Source organism: Manihot esculenta, chromosome 9 (assembly GCF_001659605.2).
Source record: "Manihot esculenta cultivar AM560-2 chromosome 9, M.esculenta_v8, whole genome shotgun sequence".
Classification (NCBI taxonomy): Eukaryota; Viridiplantae; Streptophyta; class Magnoliopsida; order Malpighiales; family Euphorbiaceae; genus Manihot; species Manihot esculenta.
Genome location: NC_035169.2, coordinates 35,890,569 through 35,908,531, shown reverse-complemented (window position 1 = coordinate 35,908,531; position 17,963 = coordinate 35,890,569). Strand labels below are relative to the sequence as shown.

The window sequence follows — 17,963 nt, the reverse complement described above, 5'->3', positions numbered from 1 at the left end:
GCAGCAGAAGAAGATACCTCACATAAGAATTGAAATTCTAATTCTAATATAAATGAGTTACAAATCATTTATTGGCTACAAATAAATTGTTACTGGATGTGCTCAGCTTCTTTTATGATCTTCATTCCAGATGCTGCTGCTTTTCTTCTTTTCTTTGGTGCGGTTTTGGCGTGGGAACTGAATTCTCTTCGCCAACAATTTGAGAAAAGCATTAGCTAGTACATACTTGAAGCTATCTAATGAATTCTTCTCTGCAAATTTTCTTTGTTTACAATGATACCCAGAAATCTTGCATTCTCAAGATAATGTGGTAAGTTGATAGTAGAATCTTTACAACTTCACTTACAATGCAACGTGAGAAAAAACAAGAAAAGAATAAAAGGTGGACGGATTCTGGAGAGAAGCAATCAAATGCAAGTTATAATCCTATCTATTTCTAGGTATACGAATGGTATTTGTATATACTCATTTCACAACAAGACAACTCTATATCCAATTGCTATGTGCTTTCAGGTAATGAATGGCAACCAGTAAACTTAAAAAGAAAATGTTGACCTGGATTCTTGGTGCCTGGTCACTTCCGCTTCAATGCAGCCATTTACGTTTTCAGTTCCATAATGTAATTCCAACATCCCGAGGATCCTTGTGGTGGTGCAGATTGTGGTTTAGTTCCACAGGGTTTGTCACAAATGGTTTAGTTCGTTCACATGGTGCTCTCTGACAAGTGACTAGCTGCTAAAAGACATCCAACTTATCCCAACATTCTCATCAGCCAACATGTATGCATGGCAAATTTGGAGGGTCGCTGCTAACTAAGTTTGTCCATAAATTGGCGAGTGTGAGAAAGCATTTCTCACCATTCCAGACTACAGTTTTCATCCCTGGTTCAAGGAAATCAAGACAATATATTATTGATTTGTTCAATCTTATATTATAAGTTCTATGTGCGCATGCCAAAATGTTGTAGCGTCCAAAAATGACTCCAAAAGAAGGCAACAATCAGAAATTAGTAAATGCTGCAATAAATAATTTAACACTAATACCTTGCTTCATTTGGATCATTCACACAAAAATTTCAACCACACACAATCCACAACCAACTTATATGGCCTAGCCCAATCCCATTACCACAGAATAAATATCCTGCATACCTGGCACTGTTCTGATGGTTAAAGCTGACAGTTTACATATAGGGCCTTGTCCAGAGAAAGCATGATTGTAAAGTTCGAAGGCATCAAGATCATGGATATACTTGATAGATTCTAATAAGGCCTTGAGACTTTCATCATATTCAAAATCAGGTGAAATCAAAATGCTATGCAGAGCTTCTTCGAGTCCTGAACTTGACCATAGGGAAGAACACTCACTTAGAAGAGCAAATATGTCCATGGTATCTGTTGAACTTGCTAACATCCATGGCTTATAAAGTTTCACTGAGGATCCAAGAACTTCAACAACTCTGTAGATTTCCCCAAGGGCAAGGACATACTTCTTGCCTGCAGTCAGCCAAGACATCAGAAAGGTTACATGCCAAAAATGCATGCCATCAGCATCAAATTTACTGTATATGCATGACGCTGATGAGTACCTTGAGGCTTAGATAATATTTGTTCATGAACACTCTCTTGCAATGACTGTTTCCAGATGAAGGCACCGTGCCTCAGTTCTTGAGCACAAACAGAGAGCATTTTGGACCATGCAGAAATATAACTGAATTGATCCTCTCTTGATGCTGATGTTAAGATCTTTAGTGTTAAATCCACATATTTGAGAAGCTCATTTGCTGATCTGAAATTGCTCTCTGCCTATCAAAACACAAACGTCAGGATTCTGAGCAGAATATAATCAAACCAAAAAATTAGCAAAATGGGTCACTGAAGAATTGAAACCAGAAAAATGGAATTCCAAGTTTTGGATGGATGCACAACTTTCATATTAAAAGAGACGTATCGCTATTTGCTACTCGTGAAAAAAGAAGGCAAGAAAAAGCAAAAAAGAGTTCCATAAGACACTTTTGTTAGCCATTTCTACAAACATATTTTCTTTTCAATGATCAGCACCCACCTACTCTTTCTGGATCCTAGATGAGCCATAGGCACAAGAATTCATCACGTTCAGTGTATGTTCTCTAATGCAGCAGATTTTCACAAAATATAGAATATATTGATCTGCTACAAGGCTTCCTATATGACATACAGGTGTAGAAAAAGTCTAGAAAGCTAAAGAATGGCCCGTAACGATAGAAAGATAGACAACTTATAAACTTTGGAGAAACATAATAGCAGCGAATTGTAGATCATAATATTCTTTAGTAGCTAGTTATTGCATAAAAAAGAAAAATGATACTTCAAAAATTCATGAATTGAAAAAGAAATGTTTTCTTGATAAATTAAAGCAAAAAACATACTAGTGACAATTTCTTTGTTAAACGGCATTCTGACTCAAAAGCTTGGAACTTTGGCTCCTGTAAAACTTCAACAAAAATATTGAGGCATACATTTCCTGGTGAGCAATCATCTGAGTGGACTACACCAGAGAAAATACTATATTGGTGCAGTTCGCTATTAAGATCCTGTAACAAGAGAGGCGAGAAGAAAATGTTAAATAAAGAAATCAAGTCACTAGATTTTTAGGAAAACACAGTAACACAGCATCAGAATCTTGAATTCAGATAGAAAAGGGACATGGAATCATTTCTTATTATAGCACTGCAAATCTATTGATGTGGCACAAATCCAAATGGACAGAAGTGAAACGAGAGATAGATTTTGTACATGTACAAAGGAAATCAGATACCAAGCCATGCTCCAAAGAAGTGAACTGCCACACATTTATCACCATATCTTTAGTTCTGGAGGGTCATGCAAATATTTTCTCATGAAGATCAGCTATTACATTACGAGGTTTTTCTAACAATTAATTACTCAATCTTTTACCAGAATGCCTTGAGAATAGTAAATGAAAGAGCTTGACAATGCAATAATGAGGATGGCAAAGGACACAAGAAACCAAGTATAAGAACCTGTATTTCTTTATCAAGAGCTTGCACTTTTGCATCTTCACCACTAAGAGCAGCAGCACTTTGAGTTTTCTATCAACAATCATATTCAAAATTTACAGTCATTAATCATTCAACTTTGAATTGAAGGTGAGGGGAGGGAGAAGTTGCGCAGTCCACTGACCTTTAGATTTTCCAGATGACATAGTGCTATATAGTGCAATTCTTTCTTCAGATTGGAAAAGAATTCCACAAAATCATTTAGCTCTATTTTGGTAGAATATTTTGCATGAGACTGTTCAAGACCAAGAACAGAGGTTTGATCTTCATTTCTGGCTCCTGTAGAGGCATCTTGAAATTCCCAGGAATCATCGTCAATATCATGATTAGCATTTGCTAAATTAGAGGGTATCACAATTTTGGTGGAATTCAATCCATTGTCATTCAGACTTTGTTCATCATTAACTGAAGTACTCTGCTCAGCTTGACTGTATAAACTTGATATTAGATCATTGATAGAAATATTTAAATGAGGTTTCATAATGCCAACTCTTTGATCAGAGGTGGACTTCTGAGTTGAAAAATCTTCATGGATCACAGGATCATCTGCTTCTGTTTCTTCATCACCAAAAAGGAAGAGGGGCAGAGCTCCCTTGTGGTTTTCTGTCCTTACTTTGTTCCCCTGGGAATAAAGAAGGAAATGAATCAAAAAGTGCAAATTTTATGCGTGGAAGCCATCAACAAAATTCACTTTGTCATGCATTGAATCAAATACAATAAGTTGGTAAATAAGAATAGAAGTCCAGTTGAAGAAATTATAGCTATCCAGCAAATGCAAGAAGGAGATCCAACGCATTCGGTGAATAACAAACACAAAGTGAGAAAAATACTTGGTAATTTCTCATGTTTCAGATGGTTAATATGCATGTTTTAGAGCAGAATAATATGAATTTGATTTGCTCGTAAATGCAAGGGCAATTAATGAATTTCACCACATAGAGTTCCATCAAATACTACGCGTATGAGAGACAACCCACCTGGACTTCATCATCAAATACCAATGGCTCCACACCAAGAGAAACTTCAGCAACCTTAGTTTCTTCCTGCAACAAATAAACACTTTGTAGAAAATTCTAAACAAAGTCAATGTTGAGAAAGAAAACAAGTTGTACCAATCCATCACCTTATCATTTGATCCACCTTTTGAAAATGCATCCTTAATTGTCCAGGAGTTTTCATCAGAGCCAACTTTTGCATCAACTTGGGGATAATGCAACTTGTTTTCAATATCATTCTGCTTATTTTCATTGCTTGAGTTGAAATCAAATCCAAAATTCAATTGACCATGTACCCCATTGCCAAAATCAAATTCAAAATTTTCCGGTATTCTCCCATCATCCTAAAAATTACAAAATGTAAAACCTCTAACCACATGAAAATTCTTAATAGGTATGTACATACATGTTCAAATAGTCCTCATCAAGCAACTACATATGCCCTTATGAAAAAAGAATCCAAGGGCAAGCATTCAGTCACATAGAGGAAAAAGTTAAGCACGGGATTGTGCAGAGATTGATGAATAAAATCTAACTACGCAGCTTGAACTTCATTTTGAAATGCAAACACAAATTAAATGCATGTAAATGTATATACACACTATATTCAAAAAAGTAAATATCCAACTGTCTGTCAAAGCATATCACCAGTTTTGACTCCTAATCTTTATAATACAGAAGACTCTAGTCCCTCATAATTTGCAAACTGAATGTTGGCTGCTCAGAAAACAGAGAAATCATATTAGGAAAAAAAACCTACCTTAGATGTTCTATTGTTAATTAAGTCTGAGAAAGACCAATAAGGCAACCATATCAGCTTAAGAAGAAAGTTTCCTCAAAGATATACAATATAAAACTCAAGTTATAATCTTAATTTTATATTTTCAGGAAACAGAGCAGAAAACAAAGGCTTTGAAATCTAACAAATCACAAGAAATGTGCAATTCTGATTCTGCAGTCTTGAATTCCATCCATCCTTGCCGCCAATTTTATTATTTTCATCAAAAGAATCCAGATTCACTTACTCCATGTCCAAATTAATCCCATGTAAATTTGATTCAAACCTTCATCCAAACTCAATGTGTTCCAGCTAGTATTGGTAACATTAAAATTCAACAATTGGTCCATTTTCAATCCTAGTCCCAAGAAAATGGAATCAAATTGTAATAACCAGACTGCAGATTGAAAACTTATAGCTCCCTGCACCTTTCAGATAGTTTACAAAATTATAAATTACATAGGAAACGGGGATAAAAATAAAAGCAAAATAAAAATAAAAATTTAGGAATTATCTTTGCCAGCTGAATAAACAAAGGCTTCCACTAAACTGACACTCACATCGTTACTTTTATTAAGTATCAAAACTTCAATTTATTTCTGTTTCTCAGTTTTCTCAGCAAGTTCACTAACAAACTCAAAGGTCAACTGAATCACAAGAATCAAGCAGTTACCTTAGAATGTTTGACCTGCAATTCTGGTTCTGCACCCTTGAAATCCCATCCATCAGCATCCCCGAAATCCTCCTCTGCATTAGTTAAGCTTGCAGTAAAATGTTTCTCATCTAATTTCACCTCCTTGGTATTCAATTCACTGGAATCTGAATGTAACATATCCCAGCTTAAACCTGTGCCATCAAATTTTACAGTTGGCACAGGCTCATCCTTGATCTGGCCATCCTAAAATTTCCAGTGATATCATCAAATCAACACTCAGAACCAAGAAGCATATTGCTCCATTTTTCAAGAGACATAAATGAAAATGAGGAAATTTAGAATCCTAATTTGTCCGTTGTTTACTAAAAACGTAAAGTTTTATGATTTAAAGTGAATTGTATTGAAAGACACAAATTTGTTACCTTATCATCTCCAACCTGAGGCTTGGAATCTGCACCCCTGAATTCCCACCCATCATCATCATCATTATCTCCATCACCATTTTCACCAACCAGACTTGGGTTCATAGAATTTATACTAGAATTAACACTATTAAAATTAGAGTTACACTCATTAAATCCCGAGCTCAATTCATTCCAACTTGAATTGACTTCGGTAAGATTAGGAACTGGCCCGTTGCTAGTCTTGATATGGTTCGTCTGGATCAATAAGAATGTAAAAGATGATGATGATGATGAAGAAGAAGAAGAAGAGAAGGAGACGCATCATTAAAACAATGCACACGTTCAAATTTCCATAAAAAAGCAGGAGAGAAAAGCACAGATAATTCTTTTTAATTCTAAAAGTTGTAGAAGTAACAGCGTCAAATAAACTAAACTACTAGCTTAGTTATCATGACATCAATCCTAAAAGACGCAGGAAGAAGAACGACTTTTTCTCATTCTATAAGCAACCAAACAAGATTAAAATAATAAATTAGAGACTCCAAACACCAAAATCAAAAATTACAAGAATCGTAATCTTACCTTAGAAATCTCATCGCTCGCCGGATTTTTGGCTTGTGTATCCTCGAACTCCCACCCATCACCACCATTATCACATTTCGCAGTGTCAGCTACCGAAATGGAATTAGCTCCCTTTGTGCTCGATTTTACCCCTTCTGTAACTAAATTTGCCCCATCTTTGTTTGAATTTATTACGTTCGTATTCAAATTCAGACCCCAATCAAAATTCGACCAGTGGGAACTCAGTTTGAGCTCATCTTTACCATTCGCGTTCAAGACATTCGCATTCGGATTTACCCGATCCCAACTCGAATCTGATGGATGTGCATTCCTAATAGGTTCGACTACACCTAAATTCAGTGAACTTAAATTCAAATCTGAACATGTTTCGTTCTTGTTCGTTTTTTCTACAGAATTCGATCCGTTCAAATCTGCTATAGACCCATTTCTAGGATCATTCTGTTTGTATAAATTAGCAACCAACTCATTCACGATTACACTTGATCCCTTATTTACAGAATCAATATTTTTACTAGAGAACAAGCTCGCACCACCATCGCCAAAAGATGGATCCCCAGCCGCACCTGATTCTTTTTCTTCCTCCTCCTCTAGATCCCCGAAGAGCGAAAGAGGCAGAGCTCCTTTTGGCTTTTCCCACTCAGCAATGCCCGAGTTAACCCGACCAGGTGCTGAACCAAGCTGGTTCGATTCAGAATCATTTCTCTTCATTTTTTGATCAGTAGCGAATCCCAAGGGGTCAAGGGGCTTCCAGATTTCAGGGAGCGATAGGGCGTGGGGTAGCCCACCGGAGTTTACAAAATCTCCCCAGTCGTCATCATCGTTCGCAGCGGCCGCAGGTGAATCTCGGCCATCGACCATAGTGGGGTTGGAATGGATTGTCGAATTCAATGGCGACATCTTGAAGTCGCCGAAGCCTTCGTCATCGACGTTCACCATCATCAAGAGCTCGAGAACGCTGGCTTTGCGGCTCGGTTTCTTTTTTCGCCGCCAAGTGCGCACGTTAAATTTGTGCGCGCATGTGGCTGACTTTGGATTTCGTCATTACGATGGAAACATGGGTTGGATCCGTGTTGGCCGAGGTCCAGGCCCAGCCTCCAGGATCTCGTTTCTTTATATATTCTGTTTGGTTTTATTTTTTTTACAACACAAAAATATCCAATAAATTTTTTAAAAATTAGTTTGGGTGTAAAAGGTATTTTATAAAAATTTAAATTACACATTTTTTGGGTACCAGAATGAATTATTCATATATATATATATTTGGTCCTTTTTGAAAACTCAATCCGATCAGCAATAGAGACAAACACCTCCACTCATTATTTATATACGTACAAACTGCATGTATCTAAATACAAATACCAATACAAATACAAATACGTACATATAAACTCCATATATATATATATATATAACAAATACACAATTGAAATACGTACACGAGTACGTATAAATATTGATAACAACCAGTCACATGCAGTCAGTGCGCTTTAATTTATAGGAAGATGAGACAGAAACCAGTAAGACAAGAGTGTTCTCTGCCAAGCATTTACCACCACGCCAAAGCCACTCCACCATAAACAAGCATCCCCAGCAAGAAAGACATCAAGCAATGACCAAAACCATCCATGGAAACCAAACTATTGGCGGCTCCGGTAACCTGTCCGTTCTGGGTAGAAATCAAAACGTTGCCTAATGCAAAGTCCCTTGCAGGTCCTGTGGTGTTTTGAGAAGTGCTTGTGCTCAAAACAACCACCATCCAATCGCCCTTAGAGCCAAGTCCAGCTTCAGTAAAACTCGAATCATTTATATACTTGGCGTAGTCAGTGCGGGTGTAGTTAGTGAAAACTGTGGTTGGAGCCAACTGGGGTACGCAAACAGGCAAGACAACGCCACCTACAGTGATGTTGTTAGTGTTACACTTTGATAATAGTTCAGGATAATGGTCTAGTTGACGAGGGTTGAAGCTGCCATTGCCGTCGTTGCATGGTTGGTTCCCAAGTTTCTGAGCAATTTCACCAGCAAGACATCCTGTTTCTTTGTTCTGGACGAAAGTTGGAAGGTCTAGAAATGCTCTGTGACAATTGAGTGATTTGAAAAGATCGACTGCGTCACTTGCACTTGCTTGCTTAGCTTCAGCTACTTGTGGTATCGGATCTGAAACCCAAAAAATGTAGAAGTTAAAATTCATTTGCAGATAAACTATGTAGTAGCTAGTCGGAGCATAAGAGGTATACGTACCATTGTAAATGAAGGTGTTCTCGTCGGAGCCGAAGTTACCACCGGGAGTGTTGGTGGTCAAAATGACCACCATCCAGTCGTCCTCAGTGCCAAGTCCAGCACCGGTGAACTTGGCATCACTTAAGTATCTGGTATATTGAAATGAGCGTGTATAATTGGAAAGAAGATTATTTGGAACCAATTGGGGTGCACAAACCGGCATAACTGCACCTTCTCTAGTTTGATTAACGTCCACGCCACAGTAAGCGAGGACGCCAGGGTAATTCTGCAACTGATAAGGAGCGGTTGCAGAACATGTCATGTCCTCTAGTATCTGGTCTGCAAATCTGTCAGCGAGGCATGCTGCATTTTCGTTAATTGTGAGTGCTGGCAGGCCCCTGGCTGTTCTGAAACTGTTCAGGCCTTGAAGAACAATCTCTTCCTCGCCTGCAAAATACAGTAGTACATAGATCTTTCTTGTTTTGTTCCTTTTTAACAATCGTTGGAGATTTAAACTAATTTCATTCATGCAACAGGAAAAATGAAAAGGAAATTGGAAAAAGAGAGTACCATCGGAGAGCACTGACGACGAGAGCAAGAAAATGGCAAGAAGCAGCAGAAAGAGGAAGTGGGTGACGAGTTTGAGAGACGCCATTGGCATAGCTGATCTCATCATCGCAAATTACTTTGGCACCAACAAAAAATAAGAGAATGAATTGTTTTGTATGGCTGTGATCTTCTTTAAGTGCCTTGAATTTATAGAGTAGTGATTGGATTATACTGGTTCCAGGTGCCTTTTATATGTTCATTACACATCGAAACTGGGGCTTGCCAAACCGACAGCTATAAACTGGTTGGGCTTGCAAGTGGCAGCCATGCACATGCAAGTTTAGATGCTTCTGTTCATCTAGATTGACTCATGTTCCTAATTCTATATGTATGAAAAGCTTCCCAGTTAGGAACATAAGCAAAAAGTTAAACTCAGCTTATCTTTGATTTTTTATAATATTTATTTTTATAAACACCTTTGACTAAGAATCGAAATCAAAATCTTACCATTCTAAAAATAATTTTAATATCATTAAATTAAAATTATTAATTAATTATTTTTTTCTTTTTTACATTATAACTATTTAAATTTAAAACTTAACTAACAAAATTTAACGAATAAAAAATTTTCACATGATTTATTGTTTATTTTATTAGAAAATACATATTAATAAATATGATGGATACAAAATTTTCACTCTTTTTTATATATAATTGATAATTGATTTCGAGTGAATTTAAATTTAAAATCTTAAAATTTGTAGAAAATAACTTCAATAGTTTTAGCTAAAATTTATTGAAAATAATTATTTCACGAATTAAAATTAACTACTTACTATCTATTATTTATAAATAATTTTATTTTTTATATTTTATAAAATTAAACTCTTTCAAATTAAAGATTAATGATCATTTGGATATATAAAGAAAAAGAAAATGAAAATTCATATGTTCCTTGTAAAAAATTTTAAGCTCTAAATATATATAGTACAAAACACTGAAACTGGGTGAGAATCTCTTCATTGCCACCAAGCAGACCAAGCCAAAAGCACTTCAGCAAAAAACGAGCATCCATAATAAAAAACACGCCACCCAACAACGGCCAAAACCAACCCTGAAACCCGAACTATTATTAGCTCCGACGAAATATCCACCTCCACCTCCATCACTACCTCCGTCACCACCTCCACTGCCGTCTCCACCGCCACTGGCATCTCCACCCAATCTTTCTGTGAGTGTGGCGTTTGTGCTCAAAACGAGCACCATCCAGTCACCATTACAGCGAAGTCCAGCTTCAACAAACTTGAAATCATTGATGTAAACGGAGTAACGGGTGCGAGTGTAATTAGTAAACACATCAGTTAATATCAATTTCGGGACACAAACTGGTAATAACACGACAGCATCTCTTTTGCTGGTAATGTTAATGTCACACTTGGCTAATAGTTCAGGGTACGGGTTATCGCTGCTGCCATTCATCTCATCAGTAGCTCCCTCTTCACATGGTTTCTTCCCCAGTTTCCGAGCAACTTCACCGGCGACGCAGCCTGCTTCTTTGTTCTTGATGAAACTTGGCAGGTCTAAGTATGCTCTATGTGAGTTGAGGGATTTGAAAAGATCTTCTTCGTCATCTGCAAATAATAAGCTCTAGTAATCAGTTGTTTGTTCTTTCGTATCCGTTTTACGGTTCACAGAATACTACCTTTAGTGAACAGCCCGAAGCTGCCCTCCGGGGTGTTAGTGCTCAAAACGACAACCATCCAATCACCACCGGAGCCAATTCCGGCACCGGTGAACCTCCAGTCGTTAATGTAGTTGGCAAAGTGGGTGTATGTGTAATTGGTAAGCACAAGAGTTGGGACCAATGTGGCTACACAGACAGGCAAAATTACACCATCTTTAGTTTGGTTGATGTAAATGCCACAGTCTGAGAGTAGCTCAGGGTACTTGTCGAGTTCAACTGAGTTGTCACTCGCTGTATCGCATTGTTGGTCCATTAATACATTCAGAGCAATTTTCCCTGCAAGACAATCTGCATTTTCATTGTCGGTAAAGGCTGGAAGACCCAAGAATGTTCTGTGACTATTCAAGCCTGCAAGAACCATGCCTGCTACGTCACCTGCAAAATAATTAACATATATGAAAAATTATATAGTAAAGTATGTAAAGATTTCGAATAATAATGAAATATTTGATTTAATTTTAAAATTAGTTCAACCCTAAAAATAACTTCAATTAATCAGTCAAAATTAAGAAAGATTTATTATATATAATTAAAAAAAAATCTAAAGCAAGCCAATAATTAACTAATTAATGCAATAACCATTAATTCCAGCATACATAATAAAGAATAAATAAAATAACGATCCAACTCAATTGAAATAAATTAGTTGTATATTAATTAATAATTAATGTGCATTTCTATTAATAATTCTTAAAAGTGATGAGAGAGTACCGTCAGAGAGCACAGATGAAGAAAACAAGAAAATGGCGTGAAGCAGAGCCAAGACGAAAGGCCTGACGACGAGCTTGAGAGAGGCCATAGCTAATATGTATTAGATTATCTCTCTCGCATGAGGAATACTAAATGAAGCTTTAGGAAAACTCTGTACAGCTGATGATTGTTGAAGCTTTTTTTAAAAAAATTTTTTGAAGGAAGTTCTTTACCTTGAACTTGAAAAGGGTGGTTTTTGTTCAGTCCCAAGCTGCCGTTTATGTGTTTATTGCACATCGAACTGCGGCTGCGCCATAACCGACAGCTATAGACTTGTTCACCCTGCAAGTGGCATCCATGCACGCAAGCTTTGGTATTGCTCCTTTCTTTTGTTGCTTGATATTGTAATATATGCATATGCACCCCATATTTTTTTAATATTTAAATTTAAAATTTAACTACTGTAAAGAAAGATTTAATCTCCCTTTAGCCGATATCATGTGTAAATTGTTGTTAAGAATATAACTAAAATAATTTAATAAATTAATTACAATTTAAGAAAGATTATTTAATATTTATTCAACCGTGAAAAAGAATAATATGTTCTTTAAATTATAGATATTATTTTTTTAATTAATTTTTAGAGTGATTTAAATCTAAATTAAATTTAATATGGTATCAAAATTTTTCTAGATTGATTATGTTGAGAGGCATGTTGAATTTGATATATATATGATAGCGAAGGGAGAGCCGTGAAGATTTGATTTGGTAAAATATAAAAATATTTAAATCGGATAGTTTTATAATAAACATTAAATAATTTTAAAAAAAGACTATTACCGTATGCACATTTACATAAACTTGAATACGTATATATACATTTTTGTTGAAACTTGAGAAAGGGTTTCATGAAAGAGAAGAAGAAAAAGCAGAGGGTCGGTCTTATGGATGAGGGTTTTGTGATTGGCAGGGAAGGGGCTTCGGCTTCCAAGCCTCTCTTCGTTCGACGTTGTACAGTTTTGATTGTCGTTTTTATAATTTTTTTAGAGTGAGTTTTTTATTTTATTAGTTTGTTATCTGTTGAGTGTGGTTTCTGTCTTTTGGGTTCGTGTTTTTGGAAGGTCTCTTAGTGCTGCATTTGGCAATAAACACTTTCATAGGCTTAATAAAGTCGCGGGCTCTGCTGCGTCCCTTTCCCTGTGCGAGCTTTTTTGGGTGTTACTGATTTAAATTTCAAGCTTTCTTTTCATGCTGTTTTGGTTTGATTGGTTGTCGTGGTTGAGGTTGAGATATGATTTCCTAGATTGCGTTTGATTTTATTTAATAAACAGATGTATGTTTTACTTTCTGCAGTGGCGTGGAATGTTCTTGATGTGCTATATTATTTTTTTTTCCGGTGATGATGGCCGTGAGAGACGATGGACGATGCTTGGATTTGGAGTCGGTGACAAACGGTATGGCAGTCGGGTTTGAGTTTGTTAGGGATCGAGTAGGGTGTATTAGTATGATTTTGGATTGGTGGTTGGGCTTGATTTCTTTGGCTGTTCACCTGGCTCGCTAGATTTTTAATGCAAATCCAGTTTGCATATTAAAAAAAAAAATAACGGATATATACGGACGACGAGACATCCATCCGGAGGAAGCTAGAAGCCGCCAGCTGACATACGGTTTCCCTCTCAATGAACTGGCGTTATCCACCGAAGTGTCATTGTTTCCGCTTCAATTAACACATGTTCTCTCGTCCTGCCTCGTAGTCCTACGTGTCATCACCCTTACTCGCTATAAATTTGCCTCTTCACAGCTCTACTTTCTCCGCGCTCTGATATTTGTTCTGTATCGTGCTCTTCCGATTGGTTTAATCGTCCAGGTCATTGACCCCTGCCTTTTCTTCCCAGTCTTCAATCAAAACCCATCTCAGAACTCACCGGAAAACTCAGTTTCCGGTAATATTTGTTGCTGTCAAGAGACCAACTTCTGCTGTGTCTGCGAGAATGGCTTCCGGTGGTCAGCAATTTCCTCCTCAAACGCAAGAGAAGCAGCCTGGGAAAGAGCATGTCATGGACCCTCTTCCTCAGTATATTAGCCCCGATTACAAGCCCTCCAATAAGCTTCGGGTATGGTCTCCCCATTATCGTATATATATTCTCTCTTTTTTTTTTTTCTGGGTTCAATTTATTGGTTAATATCTGCTTAATTTGCAGGGAAAGGTTGCACTGGTGACTGGTGGCGACTCTGGAATAGGACGAGCTGTGTGCTATAGCTTTGCACTTGAAGGTGCAACTGTGGCTTTCACGTATGTGAAGTCTCAAGAAGACAAGGATGCTCAAGATACTCTCCAGATACTGAAGAAGGATAAGTCCGCAGATGCCAAGGATCCTATGGCGATACCTGCAGATCTTGGGTTTGATGAGAACTGCAAGAAAGTTGTTGATGAGGTGGTAAATGCATATGGCCGGATTGATATTCTGGTTAACAATGCAGCCGAGCAACATAAATCTACGTCGGTGGAGGACATTGATGAGGAGAGGCTCGAGCGGGTGTTTAGAACCAATTTCTTCTCTTACTTTTTCATGACTAGGTATATATTATGAATACTAGAGAATATATAATAGCTAACTATCCATTTGTCTCTGATATGGCGGTGTTGATGGTGGCAGCCGGTGTCTGAGGCACATGAAAGAGGGTAGCTCTATAATCAACACGACGTCAGTGAATGCATACAAGGGAAATCCTGCGCTGCTGGACTACACATCAACAAAAGGAGCAATAGTTGCTTTCACAAGAGGACTTTCACTGCAGCTTGTGAGCAGAGGGATACGAGTCAATGGCGTTGCCCCTGGACCCATCTGGACTCCATTAATACCGGCTTCAATGAGCGAAGAGGAGGTGGCTAACTTTGGGAAAGAGGTGCCAATGAAAAGAGCTGGCCAGCCAAGTGAGGTTGCACCTTGCTTTGTGTTCCTTGCTTGTGAACACTGCTCTTCTTACATCACAGGCCAAGTACTTCATCCTAATGGTGAGTTCTCTTTCTTTCCACTTTTCTGCAGCTATATATATAGATATGTATGACAGATTTGTGGGTTTTGTGCAGGAGGCGTGATCGTGAATGGCTAATGAGAACCTGTCAACAAATTAACATAACTTTTTGTAGTTTGAAGAAGATGCAGAAATCAATAAACTTGTCTCTGTAGGGCTTGAGGCCCTTCCGTGTGAAGCTAAGTGAATCTCTGTGTGGTGTTTTGTTATATATATCAGTTGTGGGCGTTGTAAGTGTAATGTTCATAGATGGATTTCTTAATAAAATATATGATTATGTTTTTTGTTTTTTTCTGGTTGGATAACTTAATTACCTTATCAAGGGAGTACGTACAATCTGTCTGCGTTTGATCAATGTAGAAATGAGCTGATCCTCTATTGACTTGCTTCATCTTGAACTGATGGGGCCAGTTTTGGTTGGCTAGATTAGAAGAATCGTATCACATTCAAAATCAACTTCTCTGTGGTTTGCAAGTGAGTTGTGTGATATTTAAATAAAGTAAATTGGCTTGCATGGTTAGATAAGGTTCATTGGTTAGATCCAAAAAGTGAGAGATTTCTAACAAAAAAGAAAATCGGCAAAGTATTAATGCGTGGAGGTCCTGTCCGGTGCGTTGAATACCCAGAGAATGCGGGGGAAGCAGTGCTACATCCTCCATAAAACGATGTCGTTATACCGTGAATATTCTGGTTGGCAAATTGGAGAAAAGGTGGAAGGAGGGCGCCGACATGCATCGCAGATCCAATGGAATTGATCCACAATATAATTTGCGGGTGGAACAAACGGTTGTGTTTTGTTTGGATAATTAATTGATTTGGGCAACATCTTTCAGTATCGTATCGATGGGTAAGATGCACGTTCATTATCACTGCTTTCATCTTTATTTACTCTTTTGCCTTTCTTCTTTACCTGCTCCTTTTTTTAGCTTGAATTTTCAGCTGTATCCCTTTTGGCACACCACATTGACATATTTGTTTGACCTTCTTTCTCTAAATTCTGTAATTAGGCTTTAGACTCTATACCGACTTCTTTCTCTAAATTCTGTAATTAAACTTCTGACGGAGAAAAAGAGATTGAAATCTGCTGTCGCATTTCTTTATTCTAAATTTTACTGAAAAATATAACCTACATTAAACTTAATATACTGCGCAGAATAAATAAATAAAATATTTCAAATTTTTCAGGACTCTTATAAGAAAGTAAGCATCTTTAAACTCTTTCAGAACTTTGATAAAAAAGTAAGCAAGAGCGAGAATTTCATTTTCAATTTACATGTTCATTTTTGACAACTGGTCCACGTATCCTTATATTTCAAGTAAGCATCTTTAAACTCTTATCAGTTTTTGATGCGTATAACTTGAGTTTATTTTACAGACGTAATTAAACATATTATTTTGGACAAACATATCATTTTGGATAAATTGTCGGATGAAACTGCATGCTTAAATTTTCATTTCTCGTCTATTTTGTCCTTCAGTCCTTCAGTTTAGTTGTGAAAAATATCGGTAAATACATTTTTTGTCACAAATAAGAGATTTTGCATCTTGTTTCTTCATACGTGGTAATTCATGCTATTTAAGCTGATATCTCATTTGTTCTATCCTCCATTTTTTAGCACTTCGGATTAAAACCAAACTTTAATATCACTTATTAGAATAACACCACTTTTCAACTAATAAAAATAAGATACAACAAAAAAGTAAATGAATGACATAATAATTTTAATAGGATTCACCCTCAGTTTTTGAATTACGTCCACAGGACGAACTCCAAATAATTTTTCCACTATAAGAAAGATTACGAACACGATTTACTTAAAAACAGTGACACTCAAATTATATTATTTTCCAAAATACTGATTTGTTACTTCCTCAATAAACGCTCCCTTTTTCTCAATATTTTTTTGTCAAATTTACAAATTTTAGAATCTCTTAAAATATTCAAAGAGAAATATTGAAATTTGCTCACTTGAGCTTGATCCACTCTTTGCTCAAGCTCTTGTCTATTTATAGGTAAATTCACGCCGCAAATGAAGAATTGATTTGTTTATTTGGTGGAAAAAACCAGCTACCCCTGTCCAAAGGACAAGGGAAGCCCACCAAAGACAACTGCCGTAGATTAGAGGCAACTGAGACCAAAACAAACAAAACTTCCAAGAGTAAAAGCTGAAGCCCTTACCAATCTAATTCACAAAACTCTGTCTCCCCGACTTTCTTTTTTCCTTTTCTTTTCTTCTCTCTAGATTCTCTCTAGTTTATAATATTTTTTGGTATAATTCCATCAGATTCAGTGGCTCAATTTTCACAAAACCAATATTATTGAGCAGCCCGTTGATTCACGGAAGCGGCACTGTTTGAACAACTGAAGCATTACTGTTAAACCATGAAAGCAGCACTATCACACTTTATGGTGTCAAATTTTGTTGTGTAGAAAATTGCTCTTTTTTTTACCAGTTTGTAATATTGCCTTTATACATGTATTTCACCGAGATTGAATCAGCATTAGTATATTTCTAGGGAGTATATATTCGATTAGTGGGGTTGTGATTGGAATATAGTTTGGAAGAAGCTGAGGTGGAGTGGAGAAGAAAAAAAAAGGATGGAATTGAACTGAATTGAATCAATTTTTTTTATTTAATTTAACTTTATATATAATTTAACTTTATATATAATTCAATTTAATTCAATGTTAGTGTTTAATTGAATTTTAATTTTTTCAATTTGATCAGCCCTACTTGTAATTGATGTGAATGATGCTTCTTTTTGTAAATATATTTCAAGTGAAAATTTGGAATATTGCAAGTGAAAATTAATCAGTCGAGTTCTGTTAGAATCCCTACATTCTACTATTGGGTTTGTGGTTTGATTTGGCTTTCGTAAGATCAGCTGGCTTTGATTCTTCAGGCTTTTGTAACCTCTGTTTTATTCTTCTGCTCAGTAGGACTTGTAATGCAAAAAAACTTCCATTTGCAGGTTAAAAAAATTTAAAAATTAACTAAAATTACACAACAACGCAAAAATTGAATCAATTAAATTAAAAATAATAAAAAAATAGATTAAATTTTTAGATCAATTGACCTTGCCGTGTACAAATTCTATTCTGGAGAACATGCATGATTTTATGAAATTTTGTTTAAATTATTTTGTTACGAAATCAATCGTTCCAAATAAAATGAAACTGAATTGTTATTCTGTAAAATACCTTCATACTCAACAAATAACAATACCTATCTTCATCTTCAAAGCAAATATGGC

At 36.5% G+C, this 17,963-nt stretch overlaps 4 protein-coding genes across 5 annotated transcripts; 1 reads left to right on the top strand and 3 right to left on the bottom strand.

The window, feature by feature from the left end:
* LOC110622758 lies at nucleotides 1-7,489 on the bottom strand. Its single transcript, XM_021767382.2, has 11 exons — nucleotides 6,473-7,489; nucleotides 5,909-6,145; nucleotides 5,505-5,729; nucleotides 4,182-4,397; nucleotides 4,036-4,101; nucleotides 3,183-3,680; nucleotides 3,023-3,091; nucleotides 2,408-2,572; nucleotides 1,589-1,805; nucleotides 1,152-1,496; nucleotides 1-881 (listed from the first exon to the last, which is right to left on the bottom strand). The coding sequence occupies exons 1-11, from the start codon at nucleotides 7,409-7,411 to the stop codon at nucleotides 769-771; spliced, it is 3,090 nt and encodes a 1,029-aa protein (XP_021623074.1). The 5' UTR covers nucleotides 7,412-7,489; the 3' UTR covers nucleotides 1-768.
* A 296-nt stretch (nucleotides 7,490-7,785) lies between these two features.
* On the bottom strand, nucleotides 7,786-9,428 carry LOC110623808. The gene is made up of 3 exons (XM_021768840.2): nucleotides 9,260-9,428; nucleotides 8,711-9,136; nucleotides 7,786-8,626 (listed from the first exon to the last, which is right to left on the bottom strand). Exons 1-3 carry the CDS (start codon nucleotides 9,363-9,365, stop codon nucleotides 8,019-8,021), a joined length of 1,140 nt encoding a protein of 379 aa, XP_021624532.1. The 5' UTR covers nucleotides 9,366-9,428; the 3' UTR covers nucleotides 7,786-8,018.
* An 863-nt stretch (nucleotides 9,429-10,291) lies between these two features.
* On the bottom strand, nucleotides 10,292-11,781 carry LOC110623343. The gene is made up of 3 exons (XM_021768255.2): nucleotides 11,694-11,781; nucleotides 10,941-11,357; nucleotides 10,292-10,869 (listed from the first exon to the last, which is right to left on the bottom strand). The coding sequence occupies exons 1-3, from the start codon at nucleotides 11,779-11,781 to the stop codon at nucleotides 10,292-10,294; spliced, it is 1,083 nt and encodes a 360-aa protein (XP_021623947.1).
* Nucleotides 11,782-12,600: 819 nt separating this feature from the next.
* LOC110623711 (NADPH-dependent aldehyde reductase 1, chloroplastic) lies at nucleotides 12,601-14,956 on the top strand. 2 transcript variants are annotated; one of them, XM_021768732.1, is made up of 5 exons: nucleotides 12,601-12,720; nucleotides 13,026-13,786; nucleotides 13,874-14,250; nucleotides 14,330-14,688; nucleotides 14,764-14,956. In XM_021768732.1, exons 2-5 carry the CDS (start codon nucleotides 13,664-13,666, stop codon nucleotides 14,784-14,786), a joined length of 882 nt encoding a protein of 293 aa, XP_021624424.1. In that variant the 5' UTR covers nucleotides 12,601-12,720; nucleotides 13,026-13,663; the 3' UTR covers nucleotides 14,787-14,956. The 2 variants fall into 2 exon arrangements, with proteins under 2 accessions (XP_021624424.1, XP_021624423.1); XM_021768731.1 differs by lacking the exon at nucleotides 12,601-12,720 and having other exon boundaries at nucleotides 12,754-13,786.
* Nucleotides 14,957-17,963: the final 3,007 nt, after the last annotated feature.